Source organism: Pantherophis guttatus, chromosome 4 (assembly GCF_059756535.1).
Source record: "Pantherophis guttatus breed Tessera chromosome 4, ASM5975653v1, whole genome shotgun sequence".
In the NCBI taxonomy this organism is placed as follows: Eukaryota; Metazoa; Chordata; class Lepidosauria; order Squamata; family Colubridae; genus Pantherophis; species Pantherophis guttatus.
The window spans coordinates 122,012,071-122,029,722 of record NC_142066.1 but is presented as its reverse complement, the minus strand read 5'-3'; the positions used below and the strand labels follow the sequence as shown (position 1 = coordinate 122,029,722).

General features: G+C 34.9%; 2 protein-coding genes across 4 annotated transcripts in view; one reads left to right on the top strand and one right to left on the bottom strand.

Annotated features, from left to right (window-relative positions):
- The window catches only part of LOC117655026 (histone deacetylase 9), a 166,933-nt gene that overhangs the window by 54,380 nt on the left and 94,901 nt on the right, over positions 1 to 17,652 (top strand). The window contains exons 6-9 of the mRNA XM_087893687.1: positions 2,462 to 2,517; positions 2,765 to 2,852; positions 13,758 to 13,877; positions 14,203 to 14,300. Of these exons, the coding sequence (XP_087749813.1) occupies positions 2,462 to 2,517; positions 2,765 to 2,852; positions 13,758 to 13,877; positions 14,203 to 14,300 (362 nt within the window). The remainder of the gene's footprint in view (positions 1 to 2,461; positions 2,518 to 2,764; positions 2,853 to 13,757; positions 13,878 to 14,202; positions 14,301 to 17,652) is intronic.
- Positions 5,640 to 17,652, bottom strand: part of TWIST1 (twist family bHLH transcription factor 1) — a 162,629-nt gene continuing 150,616 nt past the window's right edge. For 2 of the 3 annotated variants that reach the window (XR_015734025.1, XR_015734026.1), the window contains 3 exons: positions 11,737 to 11,803; positions 7,093 to 7,269; positions 5,640 to 6,406 (listed from right to left, as the gene is read on the bottom strand). The gene's annotated coding sequence lies outside the window, so the exon portion shown is untranslated. The remainder of the gene's footprint in view (positions 6,407 to 7,092; positions 7,270 to 11,736; positions 11,804 to 17,652) is intronic. The other variant, XR_015734027.1, reaches the window with a different exon arrangement.

The window sequence follows — 17,652 nt, the reverse complement described above, 5'->3', positions numbered from 1 at the left end:
AATTAATAATTTATCCCTAATCAAATAATCCAACTTCCACACACTTTTCTTTTGTGCTTCACAATTTTCATCTTTAATTTATTCCACTGGTGTCTCAATGTTAGGCCTTTCAGCAATCTTTGGCATTCCAAAAATTTTCAACTCAATATATATTTCAGTCTCATTTAACACAAAATATTATTCCCTCAATAATATTTATGTATAGAATCAGTGAATGGTTAACAGTACATTTCTTATCAGCAAAAATCTTTAAATCTTTACTCTAAATCCTGGATTTCTGATCATCATTTAGGACTGATTGAACTGTCCTTTGCTGCATGGTCTTTGCTGCATAGTCTGCTTAGAAGGGAATGGATAGCTCTGAGTGGTGTGTTACAGAAATTGTTTAAGGTATTTGTAGAAAATCAGATTTTTCTTTTCATAACTACTCTGTATGAAAACATACAAAATGTCCACCTTGTGTATTATAAACTGTCTTTAAAAAGTCTAATAAAGTTTGCAGGCTTTGGCAGGCTTCTAAGTTAGATTTATAGTATAGTGAAATATGGAATTTCCATCATTCTTCTTTTTTTCTAATCTCCCCAATGACTTTTTTGTATGTGAGAGTTTATTTTCATGCAAAAAGGAAAATTCTTATTTTTGTGCAGCTGAATGTAAACAAAGGAACCTACATACCAAACAAAGGAACAAAGTTTTCAATTTATTTAAAGATCTAATGTTCACATATGCTTGATTTTTTATCCTTTAATTTTATATGGATATATTGGATCTATAGTATATATGATGTAGTCTTGATATGGATAAATTGTACCATTTTCTGGGATTTTATATGGACATAACTGACAGTTTGCATAATTCCAGAATTTCCATATTTACAATATGTGGATTGAAAAAAAATCTCAAAAGTCAGCATGGGAGTTGGAGTTCATGTATCTTAAATTGCTTAGTTTGAGAAACATGGGTTTAGAGCACAACAACCTACATGTAGATAGAAACTCCACATGATCATTACAATTCATTCAAAGACAGGTCCTAGGAAATATATAGGATTGCAGTCTCTCTTGTGATCCTTTCTCTGGGTTGTTAACTAAATATTGTATTTTATGTAATAGCTGTTTTTTGCTATAGCCTTACTTAGTCAGTGACTTACTTTGGAACTCAGCAAGCAAACATGCATACAAATATTATTCCTATGATTTCCCCCTTTGTGTTTATATCTGAAATAAATATTCTTGTATTCTGGCACTACTAAAGAGGGATACCATAAAATAAGAAGAAATTTTAGACATAGAATTAATGGAAATAGAAAAATATTGTAATGGAAGTAGAAAAGTATTGTAATTTGCAAAGAAACAAAAATGCATGGAATTGCCATAGGGATATTTTAATACTGACATTGTAGAAGGTCAACAAAAATGAAAAAAAATCTGCTGTGTTTTGCAACATAGCAATATTGATTTCTAGGAGCTTAAATGAAAGATCTAAGGTAACTTTGAATGTCATTGCTCTATTCTCAGCAATGTTGTCAAAATATAGATATACAATGTACATGCCATGGTTTTACCTGCTACTAGAAAAAAAGTGCAAAACTCTGCTTGCACATTTGCACTGGGGATTGCAGAGGAGTAAAGAATAATTATGTCAAAGGGTACAAGCCATAATGATTAGAGAGAAGTCCAGTATTTAGTGATAGTCTAGCAAACAGATAGCAGGCCATTACTTTCATGTCCTATGTGTCATGCCTTTTGATTGTCATGCCTTTTGCATGAAACCTGGAAGACATCTAACCAGATTACTACTAAAAACAAAGATGGACTAGAAAGATTTTTGTATTTATTACTTTGGCATCAGTGTCTATCTGTATATTCTACAGTCCAAGGATGAAGAATGTATATCTCTCAAGATATAGAGTGCCTCAGTTCCAGCCAGCATGGTCTATAGGTAAGGGGAGGATTACAGATTATTTTATTATCTGGGAAAAAGAAAGAGAACAGCAGTTTCACTCATCCCCTGTGCAAAAAGAATGAAACTGGCAATTAATTTGTTCTCTAGCACTGGTGTAATAGAATGTCCATCACTATGTTGAGAGTATTACATTAACTTCAGCATGATCTGATGCGACACATTTCTTTCCTCCAGCAACCTGTGATATTTATTTCCTGAAATGCCTAAAAGATGATAGAATGGTGTTTCAACAGGATTTGAAATACCACAGGTTTCCCCTTCATCTTATATGAAAGTTTTAACACTGGACAGCGAGGGCATTGCTTCATATTCTATGAAAGGTTAACAAAGCCAGGAAAAGATGCATAGAAGTCTCAGTAGAGTATAAAGAAACAAAATCAGTTAGCTTGCTGTTTTTTGCTCCATAGAAATAAGGAGAATTGTTCTGCAGCCACCCCCTTCCCATTGCCTTATTCTTTTAAAATCTGGTAATTGAAAACCTATCTTGTTCTTACAGAACGGTTTTGCTATTGTGAGACCCCCAGGCCATCATGCTGAAGAATCAACAGCCATGTAAGTACCAGGGAATATTGCCCATCTTGGAGTGCTAGGGTTACTGGCAATCACCTGTACTGTGGGTGTCTCAGTGGAGCTCTAATTGTTAGCAGATGACTGAAAAGGCTTTCGAGATCATACAGCTTTTTTATAACACACACACACACGCACGCACACACACATACACACACACTCCTAAACATTATTTATAGCTGTTTCCTGACCAATGTGCTTTATAAAATTTCTGTTCTTCTCTATTCCACAGGGGGTTCTGCTTTTTTAATTCGGTTGCAATTACTGCCAAATACTTGCGAGACAAGCTAAATATAGGCAAGATATTGATTGTAGATCTGGTATGTATTCTTAACAAGCATCATCGTTTTAGTGCATTTAGATAAAGGGGGGAAAGAGAGGAAGGGAGGAAGAACAAAACTGTGCATTTTCTTCTTTACATTAATCTTTTCTGCTTTTACTACTTAGAAGTAATAAAGGTGTGCATTCTTCCTTTGAATTTGGGAACCCATTAAATTCAGGATTGCAGGACTGAAACCATAACATGTATGTTTCATTCTAATGGTGTTAACTGCAATTTTAAAGAGAAAAGGAGTAGATCAGGGTGACTTTTACTGTTCTTAAATGAACGGATTATTCCACTATTGAAATGATTTAACAGGTACCCAAGTTTACTTTCCCATGCAGAATATCAATTTGAAATAGTTTAATTTAATTGCATGTTTTTTGTTTGGTAGAAAGTTTGATTTTCTTTCTTAAACTGACAATAATTTGGCATGTTTTGCAACAGTCATATACTTGAAACAGAATACTATTTTTCTCTAAAATATTTCCAAAACATGTATACCAATACATGATGGCTTTCATGCAGAAATATACTATTGAATAGTATTTATGTTTTAAAAAGGCACTCATTGTGAATTAATTTTATCTATTAATAAAAACTGAAGTTCCAAACAATTTATTAAGTGAAATGCAGTTGTCATATGGCATCTTGTTTATATACTCTACTCATGAATAATTAATTGGGCTTTGCCTTTTACTTAAGCACCAACTTTATCCACAGCCCAAAGGAAAATCCAAAGATTGATTTATGAATACCATTTTTGTTTTTCCTGCTCTTCAGGAGGAACAATGCAATAAGACTGAAAAAGCATAGGCAAGAAATAAATCTTGGCAACCTAATCTAACCTGCTACATTTAATTAATTTTTGCAGGTAATAAAAATTTAAATACACAGTATATGAAAACTATGAGGTTGTAATAATCTAAATCTTACTGATATCAGAACTCACAAAATAATTATTACTTTAAACTCATGGATTTAATATATATTAATATATAATAATCCAAATGTAATTTACACAGTTAAAGACCGTACAAGAGAATTCAGACTAACATTTAATTTTAGAGCTGTAACATGAGCATTTGAATTATACACAGGAGTTCCATTTCAACCATCAGTAACAAACCAGCAAATAGTGAGACCTTGAATGAATTTAAATTGATCAGTTAGGTTCCAGATAGTATAGTCACCGTCTTTCCATGAGTGCTTCCTTCCTTTTTGTCCCATAGAGATTTTCTTCTAATAATGCCAGTTTCAAACACCAATACACCAGTACTGTTTTTGGAGACTTCAAAGAGCTACTTAAAAGAAGGTTCATGAAATCATCAGAAAGGGCCACAAATGGTCTGGGAAGAACACTAAGGTCTACTGATAAAATAAAAGGACCTTGCAGAAAAGAGCAACAGCATGCACCATATGGTCTGTGAAGAATGACTCCAGCAGGCTGAGTGAATTGATGCTAAGAAGAATAAGGGCGGCATATAAATTGAATTAATTAAATTAAATTAAATTAAATTAAATATGTGAAGTCAGTGAGATCCACCAGAATCAAGTAACTAGAAGAACTGAAGATGACATAATTGTTGTGCAGACAACTTAATTGTTAAAAATCCAGTCTAATCATTTGAAATCCAGTCTGTAAAATAAGACCAAAACTTCTTATGCAAAAAGTTTATATGTATACCCAGGTCTTTTTATGACAGATACATGAAACTACAAATGATAGGATCATAGATATCAAGAGACATCTGTAATTAAACATACTGTATTAAACTTCATAAGCAAAGCAAAATTATTAAATAATTGACAACACCTTTATGGGCAGCCCCTGTGTCATAGTTAACAAATTAATACTGATTTATTTATATCTCACATTTATTATTTTTAATAGCTCAAGGTGGTGAACATATCCAACACACCTTATTTCTCCTATTTTCCACACAACAACAACAACTCATTGAGGTAGGTTGGTTTGAGAGAGTGCAACTGGCCCAAAGTCACCCAGCTGGCTTTCTTGGCTAAAGCAGGACTTGAACTCATGGTCTTTCTACTTTCTAGCCTGGTGTCTTAACCACCAGACAATCTGGCTATATTATTTAATATATTACATAACCTGGATCTTTATATAATATATTCCTGTATACAGTACATTCTGTATAGATGTAGCACTATAAGAATAAATGTAAAACCCATTGCAGCATAATCAATACATAGATTCGTGGCAATAATTATCAATAATTCATCTGTCTTGAAATTCTTTGCCACCAATATCCAACAATAGCATACAGAGGAAGCACATTCGGATGGAAAAACTAGTGAACAAAAGCCATGTGGTTAAACAGCCAAGTAGTACTGTTTACTACCCTTAGCACAGAACCAAATTGTCATAAAGAAACCACAGAACTCTTCATGCAGATCATGAATTAAGAAAGTGGGCACTGACATTGCTAGCAACTAACTTCCATTGGACAAGTGCTTGGATCTATTATCTTTACAAAATGGACATCTTGAATACCATCATTCTTTTGCTTAGTGATCAAATGCAGGAGTTCAATTTTTGAAGTAGTTTTGTTGACCAACAAAATAAATATGAGCATGGACAATACAAGTAAAAATATTAAAATCCCACTGTGGAAACAATTAGTATTATTCTTCATGTTGTACATTCAGTCAGCACTGTGTGTGATTGTCTCAGGTGTAAGGAAAAGCAGAAACAGCAACAAGAAAATTAGAGAGCATAGCAAAGGACTAAGTAGGAAAGAATCATACAGGAGATAATGGGTCCAAATCTTGTCAATTTAATGATTAATAAAATGTTACTTCTGGAATCTGATAAACCATAATTGCTTTAGAAATAAAGGCATGCAAAATGAATTAAAAGGAACTATACTTCTAATTCCACACAGTAATTACCTTATTCTCACCCATGGGAGATGGGTGAGAGGAAAAGTGGTGGGGCATCCAATCTTTCTTGCTTGGTATGTGTGGCGCTATTCAAATTTGGGGAAAGATGACTTCAGAGAACCCTGAGAGACAACTGCTTTATCTCTTTATTACAAATGCTGTTAGAACATTAATAGTAAACTATTAAAATAGCTTCTGGGCACAAAATTCAGAATGTGTTATGAACAGCAACAAACCCAGTCCACAGCTTTTATTTCTGCTGTTTATTTCATGAGAAGATAGTTAAGTAGGGGGATAGACTTGCAGCTGGCCAATATATATGATAACAGGTATACTAGTGTCCATGTTGAAGTGAGGAACTCTGCAGACAGATCATTATAGCTCTAGGTTCAGGAATTGTAGATGGCTCAAATAGACTATAGAATGCTCAACCACAAAAACATGGTATTGTATACAAATGGTTCCAAATTCTATTGTTATCAAACCAGAGCTATAAATGCAAACATATTTCCCTACACATTATGAAGTATATAATCATAATTATTTGGCTTAAACTTCCATATGGCCTGCATAATACCCCACATAATAATGTGCCATTCCACTATTGATTGAAGAATGAGTGTCAATCCTATCTTCCAATTTCAGCTGGGGTTAGGAAAAGAAAAAGCAAGGTTAATATGCAGCAATAGGATTCTTTTGTTGTAAAAATAAATTCTTGGTTTCATGGATTTTGGTTTAATAAATTTCATATTTAAAAGCCCTATTTGCTGAATGAGATTTGCCTGAATTTTAGAAATAATGGATTTAGTTCAGATAATCCTGTTTTTTCCCCCAAAACTATATTCACTACTACTAGTAGAGAACGTTTTCTCCTGACAATTGTGCTTTTCTGCTGAAAAGCTACCATTTATTGAATATTAGGGTTTAATGGACATCCATCCCTTGTTAATCCATTCAATCAAGGATTAACTGAAATTTATATTTGAATTACTGCTTTATTTTTAATTAGACAATTGCATTGGTTTTTTTGGTCAACTTCTTCTGAATGCGCTTTAACTCTCAAAAAATGGTGCAAAATAAAGAGCAGGTAATGCTAATATTGATTTTAGAAAGCTATAGTTATATGACTATAGATATCCCTTGCCCAGATTTTTTTAAAAATACAATGGTTGGGAGATATGCTGCATTACTTTCTATTTTTTATTTTAGAATTATTTTATTTTTATTTTATATACCAACACATATGAAATATTTGAGTTAGCCTTGACAATTCTTTATCTGTCACAGTTTGTGATTATGAGCACAAGAAATGAGTAGCATAGTCAGATTACCTCAGTTTATTTTCCTCCTTTTGGTCTCTTGGGATGGAAAATCCATGGCCCTTCATATCTTCTTGGATGTTAATTCTTTAAGGCACAGCCAGCAAGGCCAATGGTCATGGATGACTCAAATTATGATCCAACAACAGCTGGGAAGCCATAGATTCTCCCATTCACTTCAACTTTTTCCTGTTTTTTTAAAAATTGGAGTAGGATTAAACTTTGAATAATAAATACCAAAAGGAACTAAGGCATTCTTATATTACAGCTTTTCTCAATTTAGTGTTTCTAGGCTCAGTGGGCTATACCTTCTATTATTAGCAACTATGGCTACTGGAATTGGTAATCCAGTAGTAAATTAGTACTAGAGAATAATTCAGTGGTCAATTTGCTGTGGATGTAGTAATCCAATAACTCTGGAAGGTACCAGTTTTATAAAGAAATGACACAATAATTTTGAGTGTTAAAAAAAGCCACATTAAGATAGAACTTCGTCTGATCTGTTTCTGTTATTATGGATATTTTTCAGCTTTGGCATATGATCAAATTTACTGAAAACTTCAGGTCTCATCCTCAGTCTTTAACTGTGATTAACTGTGATTTTAAAAAATGTTTAGGTAAATTAGGTAATACTTAAATTAGGTAATACTGTTTCCTGTTATTTATTTATTTAAACAAATATTTTTATACAGTTATCCTTCTTATCATTTTTAACCAGGTAGCTTACATACAAAATTAAAACTAAAAGAAAATTCAATTTAAATAATATACAAGAGAAACCATAATACGCTATGTGCCTTTGACTGAAATGAAAAAAAGTTCTCCTTTCTAATCACTAAGACAATTATTAATAACCAAGCAACAGGGAAACTCAAATTCTGGCACAAGTGCCTGTGAGATCATCCAAGCCATTTCCAATTTATAAAGAACAGCAGGGTTGGGGCCCACCATATTTCCAGGAGAATATTATTTAATAGAGCAGGTACAATGGCAGAGACAGCTATGATAAATTTGTTTGTAATAGCTATATCCCTATTATAGCTATGTTCCTGAACATGATGGATCTATCAGTATGAAGCCAATATTAGAAATATGTCTTAATTTTTTATATGAATTTATTTAATTTTATAAATCAATATGTGAAGTGAAATCTATATGCAGTTTTCAAATTAAAAAATAAATATAATGTACACAAAATGCATGCATGAAAATGTTATGCAAAGTTTTACTAATGAAATAATATGCAATATTTTTAATTAGGATTTTTTTTTTGCAGAATACTTATATAACAAAATGATGGATTAAAAATTAACCTTATTCAAAAAAATAATCATCATGGCTTGAATCAAATTTAAATCTGGGGGAAAGAAAAATTGAGAGAAACTAAAAATGACAGCTTTATTAAACTGTACAAAAATGTAATAAAACTGCATGGTTGCATGTTCAGAATAGAGCTCTAATTAAAATGTAATCCAATTTATTATCGTCATTCCACAATCAATTAGTAGAGTTTATCAATACAAAGTAAAGCCTATTGGAGACAATATCCTCATATCCTAGTACACATGACTCCACCTATATGGAAATATCATCCACTATGGAAAGATCTATTAATCCTTTCACAATGGGATAGCATTTAGCGAATGCTAACCTTGGACATAATTTACTATCTGCACACAAAGCATGAAATTGCAGTGAGGGACTTCTTGGGCCAGTATTGCTCTCTGCTGCTAAGAGAGTCTCTGCATTTAAATACTTCCACATAAAAATATGAAAACTTCAAGCCAATACAATGTCTTATGATAATAATAGATCATAGTAGGAAAGCTTAGTAGAGGAACAATCTATTCTTTAGAATTAGCTTCATATCCTCTTGATAATACCTTGTAACAGTAGACTATAGCAAATTCCAACAAAACCTTATTAGATTATTTGTTGACAATTTTCCTGAAAACAGTATAATTTTCAGTAACATTGCCTATATCTCAGATATGTCATTATTCTTCTGCATTTGATGAAAATGTAGATGCAAATAGGGTAGAGTTTATAATAGGGCATAAATGAAGCAATTGGAACATAACTATAAATCAGGATCCAATGATTTGATATAATACCATGGAGAAATTGGTTGTTTTTGAGCCACCAAAATAATAGAAAGAACAGGAAATCACAATTCTTTCTTTGGATGAAACTGAAGAAGCATTCCAAAAATTCATTCGCTATGTCAAACAATGGAAATTTGTAACTCATAAGCTAAACAGCTTTCCCCAAACGAACTGTCTGCTATGGTGGCTATGGCTTATGGAAATGCAGTCAGTTTATCTGAAATCGTGCATGTTGCAAAGACTATATTATATGTCACCCCCTGTATTGGCTAGATGAGTGGTAGTGGTTTTTAAATTAGTAAAAGAACAAATTAAATGAAGATTCTGTACATTAACTGAAGCAGAAGATGTTCTTATGAAATCAAATACTGTAACATTTCTGAGTATTTATGCTATTAGCAGGTCCCAGGTAAGCTCCATTAGTATTTTTCAACTAGCATACAGATAGTAATATGTATCTAAAGCCATCTCTCTGTGAGGTAGATGTGTGGTTCAAAAATGTGATTCATAAGTAATATTCTGCAAGATGGCCTTTTGGTCAGGACACTATTTAATTACTTGGACTGATTTCTGTCTTTGTCATAAAACTTTGATAGCCCATTTCGATTAGAAGTTGAAAGAACTCAGATCTTAAAGACTAGGTGGCCCAAAAATTCTTACCAATGGTACAGTCAGACTCCATTTGTCTTTCTTATATTTGAAAATCTTAAAACAATAAACTGTAATGATGATGTATTTAATTTAATTTAAACTGTATTTTGCTCTTTTTCACATGAGTTGTTTTCCTAGAAACCACATAATCCTACATTAGCATTAATATAAATTTATCTATTGCAACATTATACATTCATGAAACATCCCACAGGATTATTGAGTAGTTCCACTTTGTATTGACCTATTAATTTCTGAACTTGAATATTGGCTTAGACTATCATTAAATAAATAGCATATGATAGCATATTTAGATTTCATTATTTGGAAGACTCATATTCTCACTAGAACAGAAGATATTTAATTACATCAAGAGAAAGACCGAATAATTCTAGGTCACTTACTCCTTTTTTTTTTTTTTTGCTTGGTGTGTGGCCGTGTAAAATCTATACAGCCACAAGTAAAGAAAAATGTTCTTGTTCTATAAACTGATTAATTCAAGTTCCAGACTATCAGCTTTAAAAAAATGAATATAGTTTTGCTGCCATTATAAACTGTGGTTTAGTTTATGTTACTCAAATCTAGAAACAATCAATATTTAGTTGAGAGGCTATTACCTGAGATCAATAACTATGACTATGAGAACCAGTTTGGTGTAATGGTTAAAGTCCTGGCCTAGAAAGCAAGACCCTATGACCTATAATTCCGCTTTTGGCATGAAAGTCAGCATGATGCTGACTCTCTATCAGGGTTGCAATTGTGGGAAAAATAGTAAGAGGAAAGAGTATTAGATCACAGCTCATCACAGCTTTTAGTTACTTGTAATGTAATACAAGTGGAACTACGGTAATAAATTAATTTGATTTTTTTCTTGTTATAAAAAATTAATAGTTTTAAGTTTCAGCAACTATTAGTGTTACAAGAAAGAACCATCTCCTTCTCACTCCTGTCATATCCACAGTATTCACTATTGGCTTCATTTTATTTTTGTATGTATACACACATACACACAAATATCTGAAAATGCAAGTTACCACTCACCTAATAAATACCAGAATCATAACTAAAATAAAAAAGTTTGTGTCATTTGTGATACATTATGTAGTGAATTCCTTAATCATTAGTATTTAATCATACTGAGTATATTGTGTGAATGCAGAAGCAGGAATAAAGACCTTCTAAAGTACTATTTGTAAATAATAATTGTTATATTATAATTTAAACTTTTGAAATTCTTTTTCTTAATCTCTTGGATATCTTTAAGTTAGCCCTCTCTCAAATGTTATTGTGTATAAGGATTTGGTATATTAAATTACCAGTCCCAGTCATAAATTAAAATAGTATTTTAACTCAAGATCTGCCTTTTAAAGCAGCCCAGAAAAAAAAAAACATGAACCTTATAGTTGGAGATGATAGGGTCATAATATCTCTGAAATGCAATACATACCTCAATGAAGCTTCTCAGCGGAAATATGACCCTGTTCATGATTTTCTTCATTTATAAATGGAATTAAAGTATCTCAAAGTGAATGAAGACAGGTTTTTGGATGGATGGATGGATGGATGGATGGATGGATGGATGGATGGATGGACAAATCCCTAAATATCTCCTTATTTACATTTATTTACACAGATAGACCCATACATACACATTTAAGCAAGAATAAAGAAAGAATAAAGATATTAGCATGGTAAAATAGCAAAGAGCTTTCAGGTATTTATTTGAGTTTTATAGAAAAGTTTAAATTAATTCTGGCAGATTTCAGAAGCAGTTCTGTACTCATTTAATTACATAGTTGCCTAAGAACACTACTCTGAATGTTGCACCACTCACTTCATTGATATGTTTTGGAACTCACATATTTAGAAGATGTGTTCGTTCCACTTTCTATTTACTTACATGTGAACAGATTGACTTTCAAACTCTTCTGAGAAAATCTTCTCTGAATCTTGTTGCTATCATGGGCCTATATGGAATGAATGCAAAAGAAAGACTTGATAACTACACTCAGAACTCCATCAGCAAGCAAAGATGTGTTCATTCATAATAGTTTGGGGTATTTTAGCTGAATTATAAGTAAGTTTCCATTTCCCGAGAGCCCTTATTTATGTGTTTAAGAGCATGACATTTTAATTTTTTAATTTCATTTTTATTTCATTATAAGTTAGCCACCTAGAGTGTAACTTTTGTGGAAAAGCAAGATATACAATTAATACATAAAAGCAACAAAAATAAGAATAGCAATAGATTTCAATCTAGTTTAGTGAGGAATTACATAGCAGGGACAAAACAAGTCTGTGAAAGAAATCCATGACAATTAGCTGCTCTGACCAAAAGAATGGCCCCAACTTGATCTCCACTATTCTTACTGAACAATTGCTGTTGGAATGGGCAGCTCTCAGATATTTTATTGCCTAATGTTTTTCAGTGTGGTGATAAATATTTACTAAGATTGTACAGAGTACCATTCTTCAAAGTTTTGAAGCAGCATGTACTCTATTCTTGAAGGAGCATGTAACAAAAACACTCCTGCCAGCCCTTGTGAAAAAGTGATGGGCTATATATGCAATGTGTGCGGGAATGAGAAGGAAAACCTTAGAAGAAACATGCTAAGCATTGTGAAGATAGTGATAGTCTCAATAATTTGAGGAGGAGCAAATTGATTTAATTGCAATATTAAATATTGATGCACAGTAGTTTTATGCCCTCTACTTCATGGTAAATTTACTTCGAGTCTTTCAAGTTGGAAGTGGCAGAGCCTTGATAAGTTGTTGGCAATGTTGTTTCCCAGATTTTCCTCAAATCAGGTAGCATATAGTTTCTAGTGGCCTCATTTCCAAAACTATTATGCTTAAAAACATTTTTTTTCTATACTTCCCTTAAGGGAGTCCCATGCTTTTACAATAAGAATTAATTTAAGGAAACATGATAAGCCTTACTATTTAAAAATGCTAGAAAAAAATTACTGAAAATATTTAGCACACATGTACTAGCTGTATGTAAGGCACATAGAAGGTTAGGTATAATTAATTCTTGGTCAGAATATTAGTAAATTTAGTCATTTATCAAGTGTCCTGCCAGTTCATATCATACAAAATGAATGGCATTTGTGGCCTTTGGAAGCTCAGTTTGCTTGAAACTAATGAGATCATATTCTTACACATCAACTGCACGTCAAGATTTTATGAAATGAAGTATAAAGTCCTTTCTGCATCTGGATTCCCTTTTGATGTGGGTCTTGCTGCTGAGGGACTGCTAACTGAACTGAATGTTTCAAGGAAACCAATTTACTCAGCTGGTTGCAAACCCTTTGACCTCAGTAGTAGAATTTGAAAAATCAACGAATGCATGAACTTTTTAGTGTTTGTCAAAAATTGCAAACAACAAAGACTGCTTGAGTTCTATAGTCCATAGATCCCTTTGTAAAATACTAGTTTGTATTTTCAAGTTTTGCCTATCCCCCCTTTTAAAAGCCAATGAAACCAAGTTAATTAAGCCTGAGGGGTTATGAACTGTTGGCAGTTAATAAGTCATAAAATTCCTCCATAAAACAGGATGCTAGATTCCATCACTGAGACAAGGAGTACAAAGGGCCGGTGTATAATATCTAATTGTACAAAAGGACTGGGATTTCTCAATGACTGCTCATCTGGAGTCTCAAGGGCATGCTCACTGTGGTTTCCTGATTTTTAGAAGCCAGTTTAAAAAATGAGTGTATTAAAGAGTAATTTGCCTGAAAGTTCAGGAAGTTTAGAGCGGTGAAGGGCGGGTGGAAAGGGGAGAGAAAAAGGGAAGGAAAGAATGAAAGAAGGAAGGAGAAAGACTAAGACTGAGACACAGGAGAAGGAGAAGGAGAAGAAGAGAAAGCAAAGAACTCTTGGACATGATTGCATTTGTCATCTGTTTTCTTTCCCCTTTAGGATGTTCACCATGGCAACGGTACACAGCAGGCTTTTTATTCTGACCCCAGCATCCTGTATGTCTCCCTCCATCGCTATGATGAAGGCAACTTCTTCCCTGGCAGCGGAGCCCCAAATGAGGTTAAGTTTATTTCTTTACAACCCCATTTTTTATTTGTATCTTTTCAGGTAATTGCATTGCATGATTACCCCTAATTTTCTCATCCTACATTGGTGCTCTAAATTGCATTAGATTACCAAATGGCCCACTGGGAGTGGGGACAGGGTGGAACAAGTGCATAACCCAGAACAGTCCTTGTCAAGTGGGGCCAGGTTGATTTGACATGCTGTTTGAAGTTGGTTTCAAAAGGACATTTTTGTGCATTTTCTTATTTTGATTCACTCTCTGCCTTTCCTCTCCATTTTCCCTCCGGCATTTCCCCCTCCTTCCCCCTCCTCCTCTTAGGTTGGAAGTGGCCCTGGTGAAGGTTATAATATAAATATTGCTTGGACAGGTGGCCTAGATCCCCCCATGGGAGATGTGGAGTACCTCACAGCATTCAGGTTGGTTCCTGTTTCTTTTTCAAAATGCCAAATAGAAGTAACAGGCTGAAATCTACCAGCGTTAGAATACAGCAGCCTTGACAATCAGAAAAATGACCCATGGTGGAACTAGCTTAAAGTAAACATCTCTTATTATATGGTATCTGGAGACCTCTTTTACTTTACTTTAAAAAAAGAATCAGTGTTAATATGCTGGCCACCCACAAACAGAATATGTTTATTTGTTGCCTGAAACAGATTGCTGGAGAAGTGTTGTCTCCCCTACATCCACCCCCCCATCCCCGTAATAAGTTTTTTCAAAGCCAAGAAATGAATAGACTCACAGAAAAACAGACAGAAAGAATCCATCAATGTAAATACATTTCATTGCAGATTCTGGTGATTTCCCAGCAATTTACTTCATTATTACCGCATTTGAAAATCTATTCTTTCATAGTAATACTACTACTAACCAATGCATTCATGGTAACTTCATAACCAGAAGCATGCATGTTTCCTGGAAAAAGCTTTTACTCCTGTAAAGTGCCTGCAGTCACCATGAGTGAGTTGGGTGGATATATATTATATATATATTATTTGTCACTATTAAGATGACCAATCGTCATCCTTTAGAGAGGACAGTCCTTCTTTTGTAAGTTCTGTCCTCTCTCGAAAAATGGCCTTCTACATGTCCTCCTTTTCGATATTTGAAGACTAATCTATAAATCTCCGTATTCGATCGATGGCGATCCAATCGGTTGCATGTGATGTGATGTATTTGTATTTGACATGACGATTCGTCAAGGCTTGGTACAGTGCGGTGAGATGCAATTTTGAGACGCATGCACTCTGCACAGGATAATTGTTTTGAGAGAGTGCACCGCACGCAAGAGTGCGCCGTGCGCAAGTGGCTTTGTTTACTTCTTACTGAAACACGACATGCACGTGTCCTCCTCCTCATTGTAAAAAAGTTGGTCACCTTATCACTATAGTCTTCTGGGATATTTTTGACCTTCAAATCTAACCTGCAACCTTCCTATTTCTGCAGTCTTCAATCCTAATACTAAACAGGTTTTACATTGCTCAGGTTCCCAATTCAGATTAGTTCAGCTGCCACTTCTTGAGTACTAAGAAAAGGCATATGGAAGCAAATCTCTTCGATTTGCATTGACTTTTATTTAAGATTGAAATGCCAGGATTTGAAAAGAAATAGATATAAAGATATAGAATGAAAAGATAGTTGGCTTTACTGATTGACTATCAGGTGCAAGTGAAAGTTTCTGCTTGTGCGTTACATATTTGGGGAACTCGTAGTGAACTTGGTCACATATAAATGATTGCTCTGCATATTGATCTGTATTTGTTTGGGATCTCACAGAGTCTTATTGGACAGGACTTCTCTCAGGCAACGGGGTGTTCAGTGTGAGCAAGATTCTGCTCTGTTTTTGACTGTTTAATGCATTGCTGTGGATGTTATGAAAATGCTCTCCTAACATAGCTAAAAGTCTTACTAAAAACATACATTTGGTATTGTTGTTATTATTATAGTATATTTACTTCACTAAAATCAGGGAGTAACTCACATTTTATACAGACTTTCCTGATAATCCCAAAAAGTGGGTCACAAGTGTGCCTTACATGATAATCTGGCAAGTGACTACAGTATAAAGCTAGTGCTCCTTCCATATCTACTGTGTTTCTCTAAAAATAAGACCCGGTCTTATTTTCTTTTGCGCCTCAAAATAAGCACTAGGCCTTATTTTCAAGGAAACACAATTTCAGGATAATCAGCCCAGCTAGGTGTCCCACTCCCAGCACACACACAAGAGCTGGCAAGTGTGCAGGAACCGACGGCATCTAACAGTAGCTGCAGCCGCCAGTCGCTTAGTTGGCACACTCTGGGCCAACTAAGGCTGTGCAGAGTGGAAGGCATGGAGTGGAGGCAGGCAATCACAACACACAGTGTGGGCTGCAAACAAGCTGAGAGACATGAAGATGAGCCTCCTGCTGGCACCTGCTGCTCCAGGCCACCACCACTCAGCTTTCCTGCGGCCCATGCGGCATGTCCGGATTACCTGCGCCTTTGCTTTTGTTTGCTGCCGGTGTCACTGTGTGAAGATAAGCCTCACACATGCAGCTGCTGCTCTGGCCCACCCCTGCTTGGCTTTCCCACAACCTGCATGGTGCATCCAGATCGCTTGCCTGCTCCTCACCTCTGGTTCTGCCTGCTGCTTGCACAGGTACTTAATTGTGCACTCACTGCCTCCTATGCTAGCCATACCCACCCCCTTCACTAGGGCTTATTTTGGGGGTAGGTCCTATTTTCAGAGAAACATGGTACATACAATAATTTGATTGACTTTTATATAGATTCTTCCATATCTTTAATATAGTAAATTAATTGAATTCTACATAGGTTCTTCACTTTGATCTCTATGATTGAAACACATGGATTATATACTAGGACAACCTATTTGCAGTCTTCCAGCCATGGATGCCCAAAACATGAAAACAGAAGATAGATGACCTTTATGTGGTCACAGAGGGGTCCAGGTTCATTATAGCCCCATTTCTTACCTCAACTTTTCAAAAAAGCTGTTGGAATGGGTAGGGATCCATTAAACTTCATAGTGTGTGAGTGTGTGTGTGTGTGTGTGTGTTTGCATGTGTGTGCTCTTACTATGAATTTTCTCAGTAGAAGTAACTCTTTTTATTAAGCAGAAACTAAAAGTAGCTTGCTAGCTGATTGGCAGCTAATTTCTAGCAACTTCAATCATCTTTGATCACTTTATGTGAGTCCATTCTACTGGCCAATCAGTGCTAGAATCAAGGGCCATAATAATGATGATAATGATAACAATGATGATTTATACCCTAGATTAGGATCTAGAAGTTGTATACTATAGCAAGTTTTACATTTAACCAGTGGTGGGATTCAATTTTTTTAACAACCGGTTCTGTGGGCGTGGCTTAGTTGGGAGTGTGGCTTGGTGGTCATGCAACTGGGTGGGTGTGGCTAGCTGGTCATGTGACTGGGTGGGCGTGGCTAGCTGGTCATGTGACCGGGTGGGCGTGGCTATCTGCATAGGGACTACTCAGAGGGCTGAAAAAAATCATTTCTGACTGGTCCTCGTACTTTTGACCGGTCCTCGCACTTATGACCATCCTCACATTTATGCCTGTTGCGGCATTCTTAACAACTGTGTCACTTATTTCTCTTCATCATAGTGACAAGCTAGAGCAAAAACATAAAATGTGAGGACAGTCGTAAGTTCGAAGACTGGTCAACAGTGCGAAGACCAATCAAAAATAACTTTTTCAGCCCTCTGAGTAGTCCATATGCACAAAAGGACTACCCAGAGGGCTGAAAAAA